Below are 14,805 nucleotides of genomic sequence, written 5' to 3' on the forward strand. Positions count from 1 at the left end.
AAAGCAGGTCAGACAAAAATAAAAGCCAAAAAAATATAATAAACGTGCAGATAACAGGGTGAGATTGTGGAAAAATCTGAAAATGTGGTAAAAATCTAGTTTTTTTTCTTTTTGTGGATTGCTTTTGAAAACACTGTCGGTTGGGTTTAGGGAAGTGGGTGGGCGGGTCAATCGGTGCTTTTGAAAACACTATTGGTTGAGTTTAGGGATGAAGGAGGGTGGGTTAGTAGATCAGTGAGTCTGTTCATCAGTCAAACAACAGCGGCCTCTGATGGATGTACACCAGTACGGCAGGTGCAAACGGCACACTCAAAAGAAATTTGAGATCTGAAAAAGCATACAGAGTGGCCCCTGGTAGATTCATGAAAACAAAACTGCAAAAGATGTACCTCCTGGAACATATGTGGCACTCTCCAGAAATGTATATAGGGGTACATTTTCATAATAAGCCTGGGTTAGAGTTAGGGTTGGTACACCGGTTGCTTTCCCTATGCATTATTGTGTCTGGTATTTTGTATTGTTTTGTATTTGTGTTAGATGCAGGTCTGACATTTTGTAATGATTCTGTTTTGATTTAGGGAGTATTTATGGATTGTGCTCTGTGAAAAACATTGAATTATGTAAAAGATGCGCATCTCAATATGTCCATATAATTAATAAGTGTCAACCTTTTTCATATGCTAATATACAAACAGCTTTAAATAAATCCAGTGTTGCCCTATAAATATTGGCGGCCAGTACTTTGATAAGTTCCTTATACTACTACTACTACTAATAATAATTATAATAGTCATTTCTATTTTTGTAAATGTACAATTTAAATAATTCTGTAGAAACGTATATTGTTGTTTCTTAAGAAAGAAGGTTGTTTTATTATTTCTGTGTATTATGGTAAAAGTCTCTTTGCATAAACAGAATTTAGATTTGTTTCAAATATCTTCAGTTTATTATTACATTATTTCTCCACTTTCTGAAAATGCTTGATTCTCATCAATCATAGCACTTTGCGTGCAAGTCCATGAGGAAATCAAATGCAAATCAGGAAATTATTAAATCCTGAATTATTCATAATATAATATGTGCACTTGAGAAAGTAGCAGGGTGTTACTGACCACAATTTCCTGTGCTGTGTGTGTGTAAGGGAGAAAGGGAGAGGGGGCCTTCTGTGCTTTGTGAATATATTACAATTCAGAGAAAAACGAAAAATGTTCATTTGCTTTGGTCATTGTCTTTTTTTTTTTCTTCTCCTGGGTGTTTTGTTATAGCAGACTATTAAATAACTAATATTATTTGCTAAAATGAAATCAAATTATAATGCGACCCAGATCTGGTACTATTTCACAGCTATACAGTAATTCTAGAGTGCTTCATCATTATGTGCGGTATCCAACATTATGCCAGCTCCACATTCATCATAACGGTCTTATTGTTCTCATATAATCAAATAAGTAAATGGATGCGAAATATTGCTTTGAGTGAAAATATTTATATTAAAAGTGTGTAATAAGCAGGATCAGCAGGGGCTCCGAATGGGGCGAAACTGCAGGAGGTCTGCGAGTTGTTGAAATGCTAGTAATTTTATTCAATGTAAAATTTTAAATAATAAGAGTCTGCATTATAAGTGGGTGCAAATCGAATCAAATAATTCTAAGGAATAATGCAATGCCATTCAAAGGAAAATGTGGTACTTTTCAGTCTGAGCATTAGAAACTGAGGCAAATCTCTGAATGTTTTACGCGCATTTGGGAAAGCTTGATTCACGTTTTGTTACACATTTTCCTAATTTCCAACATTTTTTGCAGAGAGTAGTTTATAGCATCTTTGCAGTATCAAAAAAAAAAAAAATCTGAGGATTTGAAATTTTGGAGGTGTTTAAAGCAAAAAGGGTTAAACATTAGTAAAAATGTATTGATGTGAGGCAGTTTTAATTATTGTAACAAAGTAAAATTCTATAAATTATTTTAAAGTTATTTATTTTATATTAAAGTATTATAAAAATGTGTTAGTATTGTATAAATGTATTGAATTAGAATTCACATTTATTTGTGCAGTTAATAGTACAGTTTAAATCTACGGGCTCTGTTTTAACAATCTAGGCACAAAGTCTAAAGCGCATTTCTGAAACCACTTTTGCCATTTTAAGGAAGGAAAAATACAATTTGCGCCCCTGTGCATGATCTAACAGGGTTGTGCTTTTTATCTTTATGAGTTATGGGTAGGGCCAGACAGAATCTAAGGCCAATTTTTTGCTATTTCTGCTGTGAATTTTGTTAAAAATCTGCAGATTTATGTGGAATTATTTTGGAAGTGTCAGAACTAAAAACTTATCATATGAAATGAAAAATAATAGATTTTTTAACTTCTATCTAATGTTTACAATGCAAATCTAATCAGATTTATTAAGATTAGTTTAGATTAGTTTATTAAGATTAATTAGATTAATTTCTTCTTATGTAAAGATATTTGTTGTATTGATGTACGTCCTGAGTGTATTAAGCAATGTGTAAGTGTTTGGAGCTGCATAGGCGCATAACTAACATGATCTGTGCTAGACTTTAGACCTGCTTTTACTTGGTCAATGGCGCTGTCTATTTCAGTTACTCAAAATAGCAACGCTCCAACAATGCGCCTTAACACACGTCTATCTTAGACTAGGACACCCATGAATCCACAAAGTGGCGCAAATCAATTTGCTATTTAAACAACATAGTGCAAAACGTGAAATTTAGTGTTGTGCTGGTCTGAAAATAGCTACAAATCGCGCCATACACGTCTTGCGCCTTTCTGTGCCGGGTGTATGATATGTCATTAGTGTAACTTAAATTTGCAGTTGGTATATTTTAAAATTTTAAATAAGTAAAAAAATTACTTATAAGGGACTCACCCGACCCCTCAAAAAGTCTCAAGTCTGATATTCTAGTCTTTCACATTCCTTCTGCAACATCAGAAATGTGTCACCCATTTCATCATTCACCAGGTAAAAAAAAAAAGGCTGATCCCATAACTAACCAAGGTGCATGTGCATTCAAAAATTACAATCAAAAATTACAATTTTTAACCTGATGTCTTGAGCACTAATAATCTTGAAATAATGTCACTCTACACTATCTTCATTTTTGTTGTGGCTCTAGTTAAAGGTAATGTAACAAGCTTACTTTTCCCTAATCTCATATTAATCTCGACTGACTTGCATCCATCTTTTTTTGAAAAGTATTTAGTTTTTAAATAACTTTAAGATAAAATTGCAACTTTCTGATTGGAGTTGTACTGTGAGTGAAGCTACTGAGTCAACATTGCGCAAGTGCAGCAGCTTCACACACACAGACTGTATCCTATCATATCATTGTAAATAAAACAAGAGAACTTGTAACCATATATTAGATTCGATTCGATTCGATTTTAATGTCATTACACATGTGTTAGTATTGTATAAATGTATTCAATTAGAATTCACATTTATTTGTGCAGTTTATAGTACAGTTTAAATCTACGGGCTCTGTTTTAACAATCTAGGCACAAAGTCTAAAGCACATGGTGCTAAAGCATGTCTGAAACCACTTTTGCCATTTTAAGGAAGGAAAAATACAATTTGCGCCCCGGTGCATGATCTAACAGGGTTGTGCTTTTTATCTTTATGAGTTATGGGTAGGGCCAGACAGAATCTAAGGCCAATTTTTTGCTATTTCTGCTGAGAATTTTGTTAAAAATCTGCAGATTTATGCTGAATTATTTTGAAAGTGTCATGACTAAAAACTTAACCATATATTAGATTCGATTCGATTCGATTTTAATGTCATTACACATGTACTTTACAATAACTTTAAAGAGAAACGAAGAAACACTTGCTTAATCAGCAGCATATTGCTAAAGTATTAATTGACATTCACCTATTTTTTCTGTATTTGCACAATGCACTGTCCTTGTTCTCTTCATCTCTCCAAACATTTCACCCTTCATAATCGTCTTTAATTATTTTGCCCTTTCACTGTAAAATCAGCATTTTGAGCATGGGCCATCTTTATGACAGATTAAAATATTATTAAAATATCGCACATTTCTTGGGTCATCTTATCAATTGTGCATTTGTGAGTGGTGAGTTGTCGCTAATTGTTTTGTAGTCATACAGTGTGTTCCTCCTGTCACAGATCCATCATGCAGTATAAAAACAGCAGAAGCTGAATGCTACTCTATGTAAGTCATGTAGTTTGAAAACAATGGCTATCTGACGATTATGAACTCCGCCTTAGGTAAAAATCATCAAAAATGCTGGCAACTATAAAAATGCTGGTGGGGAAAGTGTTAAGGAACTTAGTCTTCCACTAAGTTTGCCATGATGCCAAAAGTTTCTTTATATACCTAGGGATACTCAATCTGGGACCTCTAATGCTGTGTTCACAACAGATGCGGAACGCGCGGATAAATCGTGATATTCACACGTGAATAGCCTCTTGAACATTTGAGTTTACTCGCTTCATTCGCGCATCAAATCAGCTTTTTTTGCGCGTCAAATTCACTTCAGAACAGACGCGGATTCGCGTGATGGGCAGGGCTTCTGTCTGCCCGGTGACTCTAGCTTCATTGGTAAATGGCTAACATGGATTTTATGAAGAAAATATCAGTGTTTATGTGCGTTATGAAGGCTGAAAAACAGCGTCAATACGTTAAGGGCCATGTCTGAGTCCACTAGATCCTTTCAGAGGTGCATCCAGCTTTGTGAGCTCATAAAGTCTTCCAGAAACTTAACCTGGATGATGGAGGCTTTCAGTGGTGCTTCTGACTGAGCCGAGCCCAGTTTGATAAGCTGTTTTCGGGGTCGGCTGGAGGATTTCCCCCGAGACACCAACAACAGATGCTACGTCATAATCACGCCCACACAAGAGCCCCACTTAAGTTCAGATTTTTGAACTTGAGCAATTTGCGCGTCAAATGCATCAAATGCGCAAAAACGCTCAATTTGCACGTATCGCGTCATTCACACCGTGCCATTCGCCCAATTCACGTCATTCGTTACGCGCCATTCGCGCATATCGTGCCGCAGGATGTCAATTTGCGCATTTGCCTTGACTTAACATGTAAATCCCTCATGCTTGTTGCGAGTTCTGCGTCTGGTGTGAACGCAGCATAAAGATTGTGTAGTGTCATTGATTCAAGACCTGTGAAGAGTTGATGCCAACCATAGAGGTCTTCTAGAGGTATCCATAATCCTGGACCAGGTCGTATCCTGAGCAGATGCTGAGGTGGTAGTGGAGGAGTCGGGAGTGGAGAAGCTGCAATAACCTGCAGCTTCTCCATGATGTATGTCCAGTGTTCTCCAGCCCCCAGCTCCTAGACTGCAGCTCTGCACGAGAAATTTGGCTCGAGGAGAAGTCTGGTTTCTCTCAAGGTTTTTTCCTTCATTTCCACTGTTGCCACTGGTTTGCTTGGTTTGGGACTTGTAGAGCTAAGCATCAATGGATTTGCTCTTCAGTGTTTGGACTTTCAGCAGTGAAAATCAAACCACGATGAACTGAACTAAACTGAACTTCAACTCTGAAAACTGAACTGACACAGTTTCAATGTACTAGAAATTCTATGTTAAGCTGCTTTGACACAATCTACAGTATAAAAGCCTTATAGAAATAAAGACACATTCAATTGAATTGAATATATACACTTTATATGTTTCAGTCATATGAGATCATTAAAAAATCACACTGTGGGACATGGAACTAATGATCCTACAGCTTGCAATGTAGAACGTACTATGATGACATCTTTTGAATTGTAGGCTATGACACATTTTAGTATAGAAAAATAAAATGCCATCAGCTTTCACATGTGGTAAACAACTAGAGCAAGATAAATCGCATATCAGCCAAAGGGCACAGCAAGACCTCTGCTGCTACAGCTTTACAAGATTTGAATGCTGTATAGTGGCATCTCTATGGTATTTAAAGGAATTGTTCCCCTGCTAAAAGAAACATTTAATCACCATTTTCTCACCAACTTTGAACCTCTCTCATTGTATGATGTAGAACTGTGGTTTAATGTCCACAACCTGAAAAATAGCCACTATTATTTTTCATATCGCTCATCTTTTATATGGAAAATCCATACAGAGTATATCAGCCTTATAGAGTGCATGCGCAAACACAGACAGCAGACAGTATTTTCAATGACATACAACATTTAAAGGTGCCATAGAATGCATTAAATTGTTCTCTGATATGTACATGGAAGGTTTGTGGCACACCATTGAAGGTCATGACATATCAGGGATTTTGGTTTGTCACTACATTTTACTTCCCATTGATCGTTTTTATTTCTATACCACGTGTTTTACTTGATTGTTTCATGTGTTTTGCCTAATTCATTTTTCACTGCCATATCATCCCACATGACTCTACTTAACCAAAATTAACAAAACTGTTAACGTGTCTAGTTTTTGTAAATATACAACAGATGTTGAATATTGAATAATAATAAATCATTGAAACACAGTTAACAAGTCATTTATAACTCATTAACTAACAGTTTATTAATGGACTATTAACTAGTAATAACATATAGTTATTCTCAACCCAGGCTCATTGTGGAAACAGAGTCCCGCGGACGTTTCTGGAGACCGCGGAATACGTCCCGGCGGGTATATTTACGGCTGCAGTTTTTGTTTTCGCGAATCCGTGAGAGGCCGATTTTGCGCGCTTTTTCGCACCTCAGACGCCTCTTGCGAGCGCGGCTCACGGCCGTGCTGTTCTCGCGTGAACCCGCCGGAGGCCGCCGTCCGACTGACCGGATGAATGACTGCGCGACCGGCCAATCGGCCGACTCGCCCTTCTCCTTCCCCGAACCCAACCAATTTTACCGATCGACCAGCCCGCCCGCTCGCTTCCCTAAACCCGAGCAACAGTTCACAAAAGCCGTCCAAAAAAACAAAAGCCCTGATTTTTTTTTTTTTATTCCACCGCGTTTTCAGATTTCGCCGCGTTCTTACTTTTTGGGATTCTGTTTTTGTCTTACCTGATTGCTGGAGCTGCTCTTCTCCAGACTCGAAACCGGTCGCCGTGGTCGACCCCTCTCCGCATCTCGAGCCTGCCGACGTACACGCTGAGCTGAGTGGACAAACGGGTAAGCAAGGAGGTAAGGCAAGGAGGTAAGGCAAGCGCGAAAGGGAACAGCGTCACACCGCCCCGCAGCGTTCGCTTGAAAAAAATTACCGTGGCCGTACGTACTCCCCGGGACGTATTCCGCTGTCTCCAGAAATGTCTGCGGGACTACGTTTTCAGAATGAGCTTGGGTTGGTTATTCTAAAGTGTCACCGGAAAGACTGTGAACACACTTGTGCTCACAGGCTTAAACACACACAAACCAATTATTCTGTATCTTTTTCCAAAGCTGTATCTCACACGAAGGCCTTTTCTTGGGTTCATCTGGTTGTTGCCATTCGGATGAAAGGTCATGTGCGCTCTGGTGGTCAGCGTGTGTACGTGCACCTAATTTCTGGGCCAGTGTTGAGTCCTGCCTCAGGCTCTAGCTCTATTTAGGTTGATAATGGATGTCTACAGTGAAACATGCAGTCATGTTCACCTACAGCAGGCAACCTCTCACAAGTTCATCTAATATAAATGCAAAAGTTATGAGCGCTTTCTTTTTAGTGGTAAAATCGTTCTTCTCTGGAGAATATTTCTCTGGGCATTAGCATATAAATGCACGTCGGGTGATGCATGTTTAATGGTGGCTGATTTAAATGTATAATATTCTTACACAAAGTGATGATGTAGCTGTAAATGTGCAAACATTGACTGAGGCAGATGAGTTCTGATGCTGAAGAGCAGGTGTGCGGTTCTTTCTTTCTTTCTTTGTGTACTTTTAACTCTCTTTTTTCCTACTTTGTATTACTTTAGTAAATTTATTTTGTCCCTCTATTTTATTTATTTAATACAACTTGTGTCTTCCATTCAATTAATTGAATTGTTTTTTGTTAGTGTTTCCTATCATCAATTTTTTATTATTCATATTTGGTAACATTTACAATAAGGTTTCATTTATTTATTGTTAACAGCAAAAGTTATGTCAATTAATAATTTGGCTGATACCGAATTAAAAAGAAAATGCATTTTTGCCAAATCAAATGTGTTTTATCATTCAACTTTCCAAAATTTTAAAAGACGCTAAGATAAAAAAAAAAAATGAGATGATAAAAATTGCAATATGACAATCTTCAAAAGTGATTTTTGCTGTTCTGTATTTCTAACAACAGTTTTTTTCAACATTTAATTGAACATACACTTACTGGCCACTTTATTAGGTACACCTTACTAGTACTGGTGTTCTGGCGATCTGTGCTACCTCATCAAACCATTACATCACCACCACCAGCCTAAATTTTTGATACAAGGCAGGATAGACCCATGCTTACATGTTGTTGATTTCAAATTCTGACCCTACCATCTGAATCTCGCTGCAGAAATCAGGACTCATCAGACAGGCAACTTTTTTCCAATCTTCTATTGTCCAATTTGGTGAGCCTGTGTTAATTGTAGCCTCAGTTTCCTGTTCTTAGCTGACAGGAATGGCACCCGGTGTGGTCTTCTGCTCTTGTAGCCCATCTGCCTCAAGGTTGGACACTTGTGCATTCAGAGATGCTCTTCTACATAACTCGGTTGTAACAAGTGTTTGTACTGTTGTCTTTCTATCAGCTCGAACCAGTCTAGCCATACTCCTCTGACCTCTGGCATCAACAAGGCGTTTGTGCCCACAGAACTGCCACTCACTGGATATTTTCTCTTTTTCGGACCATTCTCTGTAAACACTAGTGATGTCTGTGCGTGAAAATCCAAATACATCAGCAGTTTCTAAAATACTCGGAGCAGCCCGTCTGGCACCAACAACCATGCCACATTCAAAGTCAATTAAATCACCTTTCTTCCCTATTCTGATGCTCAGTTTAAACAACAGCAAATCGTCTTGACTATGTCTACATGCCTAAATGCATTGAGTTGCTGCCATGTGATTGGCTGATTAGACATTTCCGTCATGAGCAGTTAAAACGGTGTACCTAATAAAGTGGCGGTGAGTGTATGTACTTAATATTATTAACAAATAAGCTAGTGCTGTTGTTTTATGTAAATAATGTAAATTGTGTACATGTAAACTAAATTTGGGTACTTCAGCCAAAAATATAGACTCCCTAAAATGCAGTTACTTTTATTGTCCAAGACATTTAAGCCCATACTGACCAATGGTTTTGAGCAAGGGTGCACACTAGTTCCCTTCGTGATGCACATCTGACATTTTGTACATAATAGACTTGCATATGATTTTTGTACAGATTATATTTGCAAAACGCATTTAGGCATGACTGTCAGAAATTGGTCTCTATTTTGCTGTTGCCCAAACTAGTTATGATACTATATACAGATAATTAACTAATGAGACCTAATCGTATCTACCATTTTCTTGTTCATTCTGTTTGTTTGGGTTCTTTTATTGGTTTGCAATATTTCTCAATAGTATTATTCCTGTTTCTTTTTTTTTATTGTTGATTCTCTCCTTCATTTTATTTCTTATATCTTCTTGTTTTATTTTGTTCTGTGAAACACTTTTAAATTAGAAAGAGGGGATACTGTCTGACAATCACAATCTTGTATACATTACAATGTAACAAATAAAATGAAATTTCTGTCTTCACAGAAACCCAAGCAGAAGGACTGGCACCCTCCTGATGGTTTCATTCTTGGGCTCTGGACTCTCATCCTGCTGGTGTTCTTCCAGACCTACGGCATCAAACATCTCAAACACATCTTCTGATTCCACAGAGATCAAAGAACCAACCGCTTGTAACTGACACCTTCATAAAAGATTCCACACACAATATTTGTTTGTGATAGGTTTGGTCAGAAATAGCTTTTTATTCATTTTTGATACGTTTCTTTTGGTTGTTTGCTTTGTATATATATTTTTGGAAGTCTTCTTACACTGAAATGTTCTTTGTTGTTTGCAGCTTTCTAGAGAAATCCATTCATAATTTAACACACAAACTTCCTTTTGACCTAAACAAAGACACTTGAAGGAAAAAGAGTATTCATTGTTTGATTGTTGTTATTTAATTTCAGTTGCAGTAAGGGTGTCAAACTGTTCCTGGAGGGCCGCAACTCTGTACAGTTTAGTTACAACCCTACTTCAACTGTAGGTTTCAAACAAGCCTGAAGGACTTAAATAGTTGGATCAGGTGTGTTTAATCAGAGTTGGAACTAAACTGTGCAGAGCTGCAGCCCTCCGGTAACTGAGTTGAACACCTATGAGTTACAGTTTCATCTGTTCATTTTAGGGCAGATTTAAGATATTTCGAAACATTTGTAACTGCGCATAAGGAGTTTCTCTGCTGTTTTCGTTTTTTTTTTATTATTTTTTTATTTTTTTTTTTTATAGTAGGCTCAGTTTACAACTGCACTAGAGTTAAACAGTTGAGTTTTACCATTTATGAATCTATTTAGACGATATCCAGAGCTGCGTCCCAAATCGCATACTTATGCACTATTCTACGCCATTTTGTTATATAAATAGTGTAAGTGTGTTCACACTGAAAATTCTAAAAATAATAAGTGCACTTTAATTACCCGGATGATGCACTCATTTAGCCGCTAAAATGAAGTGTGTAATGATGGCACTCAACGACCGCAGGTTTGCTTACGTAGCGGAAAAGGCGGAGCTATCGGACGCACATGTTGAATAACTTTATTTATTTTGGTTGGTGAAAGCAACATTTTCCTACGAGAGTGATTATAGCGCCTCCCGGTGGTAAATGCGGCAACACTCACGGCAGGTATTATTTGATAATTCGGTTGTTTATTTCACTGATTTGGCAACCGTCAAACGTCATCAGGGAAACGGTTTGAATTTCCGCTTAGTAAAAAAAACATTAGTGTGCCATTTGGGACAACACTACATACATATACTATGCTGTTGAGTGTGTATAAGTGCATAAGTCCATAGTGCATGACTGCATAGTGTATAGTGTGCCATTTGGGACGCAGCTCAGGTCTGGATGGAGCACTTTTAGCTTAGCTTAGCATAAATCATTGAATCACATTAGATCATTTGCATCTCGTGCAAAAATGACCAGATTTTTTATAATTTTGCTACTTAAATCTTGACTCATGTAGTAAGACTGACAGAAAATGAAAAGAGGCTATTTTCTGGGCCAATAGGAACAGTACTCTCATTATTCTCATTTTGTTGCTGTAACATGGCTGCAGCGGATGCTACAATATTACACAACACCTGACAATAGTACCCAGCTATGTAACTGTGGAAGCAGGTGGTTACTTTGTTTTTTTTTGATGAAAGTTAGACGTTTTTTGGCTTCTGCGTAATAACATTGAACATACTGCACCCATGGTATAAGAGTTCCTTGATTACTACACCAGAATGAGAATATAGTTCCTACTGTAGTCATAGTAACCTAGAACATCAGCAACTTTTTATTTTAAGTTGGTTTTGGTTACTACATGATGTAACAACAGAAGAGTCAAGCTTTAAATGGAAAAATTATCCAAACTCTTTCGTCATTATTAGATGAGATGCTAATGGTCTAATCCGATTCAATGTTCTATGCTAAGCTAAGCTAAAAGTGCTGCCACCTGACCCGAAGATCAGCTGAATGGATTCAAAAATGGTAAAAACTCAGCTTTTAAATGTTGGGGGGTGTGAAGTTAGCCTATTTTTTTATTAGAAAGTGTAGCGTTACACTAACTTGTTATAAGGGCTCCTCACAGATTGCTTTTTTTTGGTTGTTCTCAGTTGATGATAAATGCATGATTATTAATATGATAATTTGTTCTTAACAGATGTTCTAAATCTCTATAATCTCTTTTTTTATTTAAATGAACTATAATTGGCATTCTTTACCTTTATGGGTGGTAATGTTTTAAATTGTCACATAATTAAAACTTAGTATTGTATAAATTATACATATACAACATACAAGTGCGAAAACGGCATATAGACTGAAAAAAAATAAACCGTTGGTTGAAATTAATTTAATTATGACACACATTTACACTCATCGGAATTGTGTTATTTCAGCTTAACCCAAGAGCAGAATCCATTTTGAACCAATAATGTAAAACTCTGATTTGAATTGAACGTGTCTGGATTATACGCTTATACTCTTCTGGAGCTGATGAATCTCAATCACAAGCCGAATTTTGTTAATTATTGCAGTTCATATTCAACAACTGAACAGCTGCTTTAATAACATTTACTGTTGACTGCGCCTGATCTCAGAACTAGCATTAGCACAGTTTTGGGTCACTTAGTGAAGCAGCAAACATTAATTTTGTTAATAAAGCTGCCAACATCCAAGCTGCCATTATTTAAGGTGGCAAGCTCAAAAACTTACTTAAAATTATTCTAAAAACTCAAAACTAAGTGAAGATTAAACCTTAGTAGGTTTTTTCAAGCTTCAAATGCCTTTAATTACTTTTATGCCCAATTTTAATTCTGTTTTTGTATTCCTAAGACCTTTAAAATTTACCCCTAAGAAATAGTACACCAATACAGCACCTGCACACGTCATCATATGTCATCGCGAGCTCTTGCTTCATATTGTATGAGATGAGACGATCATGACTGCTGTAGTTATTCCAGTTGTATTTTTTTTTATATTTATCTTCAGGGAATAACTGAGGGCAACGATATGATATTATCATAACAATCTAATGTGGCAATAAACTCGTAACTATATGCTGCAGTTACACCGTGGCCATATTCATATATGTAAACACACAAAAACAACATTCACATTATGCCAGACACTGTGAAAAGCCCAAGAACATGATTATGAATGTATTAAAACATGTTTGTTTGTTGTAAAAATGTATAATAATGACAAAGAAGTGCATCTCTTGACTTCTGGGTGCAGCTAAGCAGCCGTTGTGGCTAATGTATTCTGGCCTGTATTGTCTTACCCCTTAGTTTCAAGTGTTGTCCTGAAAAATCTCTCTTTCGAGGGCTATCTAGCCCTTCCCCATAGCCCTACGCCTTCAAGATAAAGAGAATTGGGAAATTGGGCTGTATTGTTAAAACGCTGGAAGCTACACATCCACAACCCAGGTAGTTAAACCAACATAATACCTTAATGTTATCCCAACAGAAAACAATTGTTAACTTTTTTTTTTTAAACAAATTTACCATAAAGCAAATAATTTAAAATAAAGCAAGTTGTTCATGGATTTTGTTGTTTCAGCTCATTTCACCTTTATTTGAGTTAGCAAATTTTTAGCCTTTTTAGTTTTTGCTTATTAAAATAACCTGTGTGTGTGTGAGAGAGAGTGTGTCTGAGTGTGTGAGAGAGAGAGATCTAAAATAAAGTTGTTAATGGGCAACAAACATTTCCATTTACAACAGAATGTGCCTGTGGCTGTGCCTTGTATCCATCCATTAGTGTCTCTGCTCCACTTGAACTGTGTTACCAATGTGCTCTAAAAGAGGTCGACCGACTTCACCCCTAGCTACACAATAAGTGTGAATGGGACATTTACAAATTACACAGCTTTGTTCCAGTCTGATGCATCATAAAATTTTGGTAGGTCAGATACATAGAATGGTTAAGAAGAGCCTACATTACAGTTAAAGTGGGACTGATGCCATGCGAGTATATCAACTTCATCACTTTTATATATATATATATATATATATATATATATATATATATATATATATATATATATATATATATATATATATATATATATATAGTGACAAGTGTCCTGAGAAATCATCAGCATCTCCCTGAATACAGATGAGGATCACCTGCACCCTCTCGTCCCAGTCTGATTGCCAACAGCTGCAGCTCATCAGCCATGATCTATGTAAGCAACATGAGTCTGTTAAAGTGAGAGAGAGACCTCTCCATGTGACAGAGATAACAGCCCTTTCCTTTGCCACTGCAGACAGCAGCTGGTGACCAGAAAAACCCAAGAAGAACACACTGGACTCCTTGCGGCACAAAGAAGAGAGCACGCACTTTGCCTTTCTTCAATTACCCATTTATTCTGATTGTAAATAAATCCACCCTCTTGGGTATTTATTTTAAGCACTATTCCCATGTGATTGTTCACCATATGACACTGGTGGAGAATACAGACATAAGACTTTATCACTGTCACATAGGCTCTTTCACTCTCTCTGTTCCCCCACCCTCTATTTCTTGCCACCCAGCTCATACCAGATGACCCCCCAAGATAACGCTGAATCTTTCCTACAGATGTTCAAAACTACCAGCAATGAGGGATGGCATCCTGATGGCTAGGTGTAGGTCTTGGCCCCCCTGCTGAAGGGTAAAGCTCAGCTCACATTCTTTTCACTTCCTGCCCCCCATGCTGATTCTTATGTCAAGGTGAATTCTGGCCTGATTGGGCTAATCCCCAATCTGTGCTGCCCAGTACTTCTTCGAGTGGGAGTTTAAGCCCTGTTTGATCATGCCCAAGCCACTGAACTGATGCTACTTGCTCATCACTGGCTGCATTAAGGGGGAACTTGTTGTCATTGATTGAATGCTCCGTGCTATTCCCTATTCACACCGATAAGCATTTGAGATGAGGAACCCAAGATCCACCGTGCAGCTCTTCGAGGCCTATGAGCTAGCAGAGGCAGCCCTACAGTGGGAAGGAGGGGAGTGAGCACCAGCATTCCCCTGGAGGGTGGTCCAGGAGCAACGCAGACCAGAGGACACCCAGTAAGCAGGTTGGTGGCTCCCTCACCACAGAATGAACCCATGCCGACAAGGTCCCTGTGCCCCCTGCAAGAGCCTGGCTGGCAGGC

General features: G+C 37.7%; 1 protein-coding gene across 1 annotated transcript in view; it reads left to right on the forward strand.

The window, feature by feature from the left end:
* pigk (phosphatidylinositol glycan anchor biosynthesis, class K) overlaps nucleotides 1–10,045 on the forward strand; it is a 76,722-nt gene extending 66,677 nt beyond the window's left edge. Inside the window, 1 exon segment of the mRNA NM_001002149.1 lies at nucleotides 9,673–10,045. Coding sequence (NP_001002149.1) covers nucleotides 9,673–9,789 — 117 coding nt within the window. The 3' untranslated portion in view covers nucleotides 9,790–10,045.
* Nucleotides 10,046–14,805: the final 4,760 nt, after the last annotated feature.

This window comes from Danio rerio, chromosome 2 (assembly GCF_049306965.1).
Source record: "Danio rerio strain Tuebingen ecotype United States chromosome 2, GRCz12tu, whole genome shotgun sequence".
NCBI lineage: Eukaryota > Metazoa > Chordata > Actinopteri > Cypriniformes > Danionidae > Danio > Danio rerio.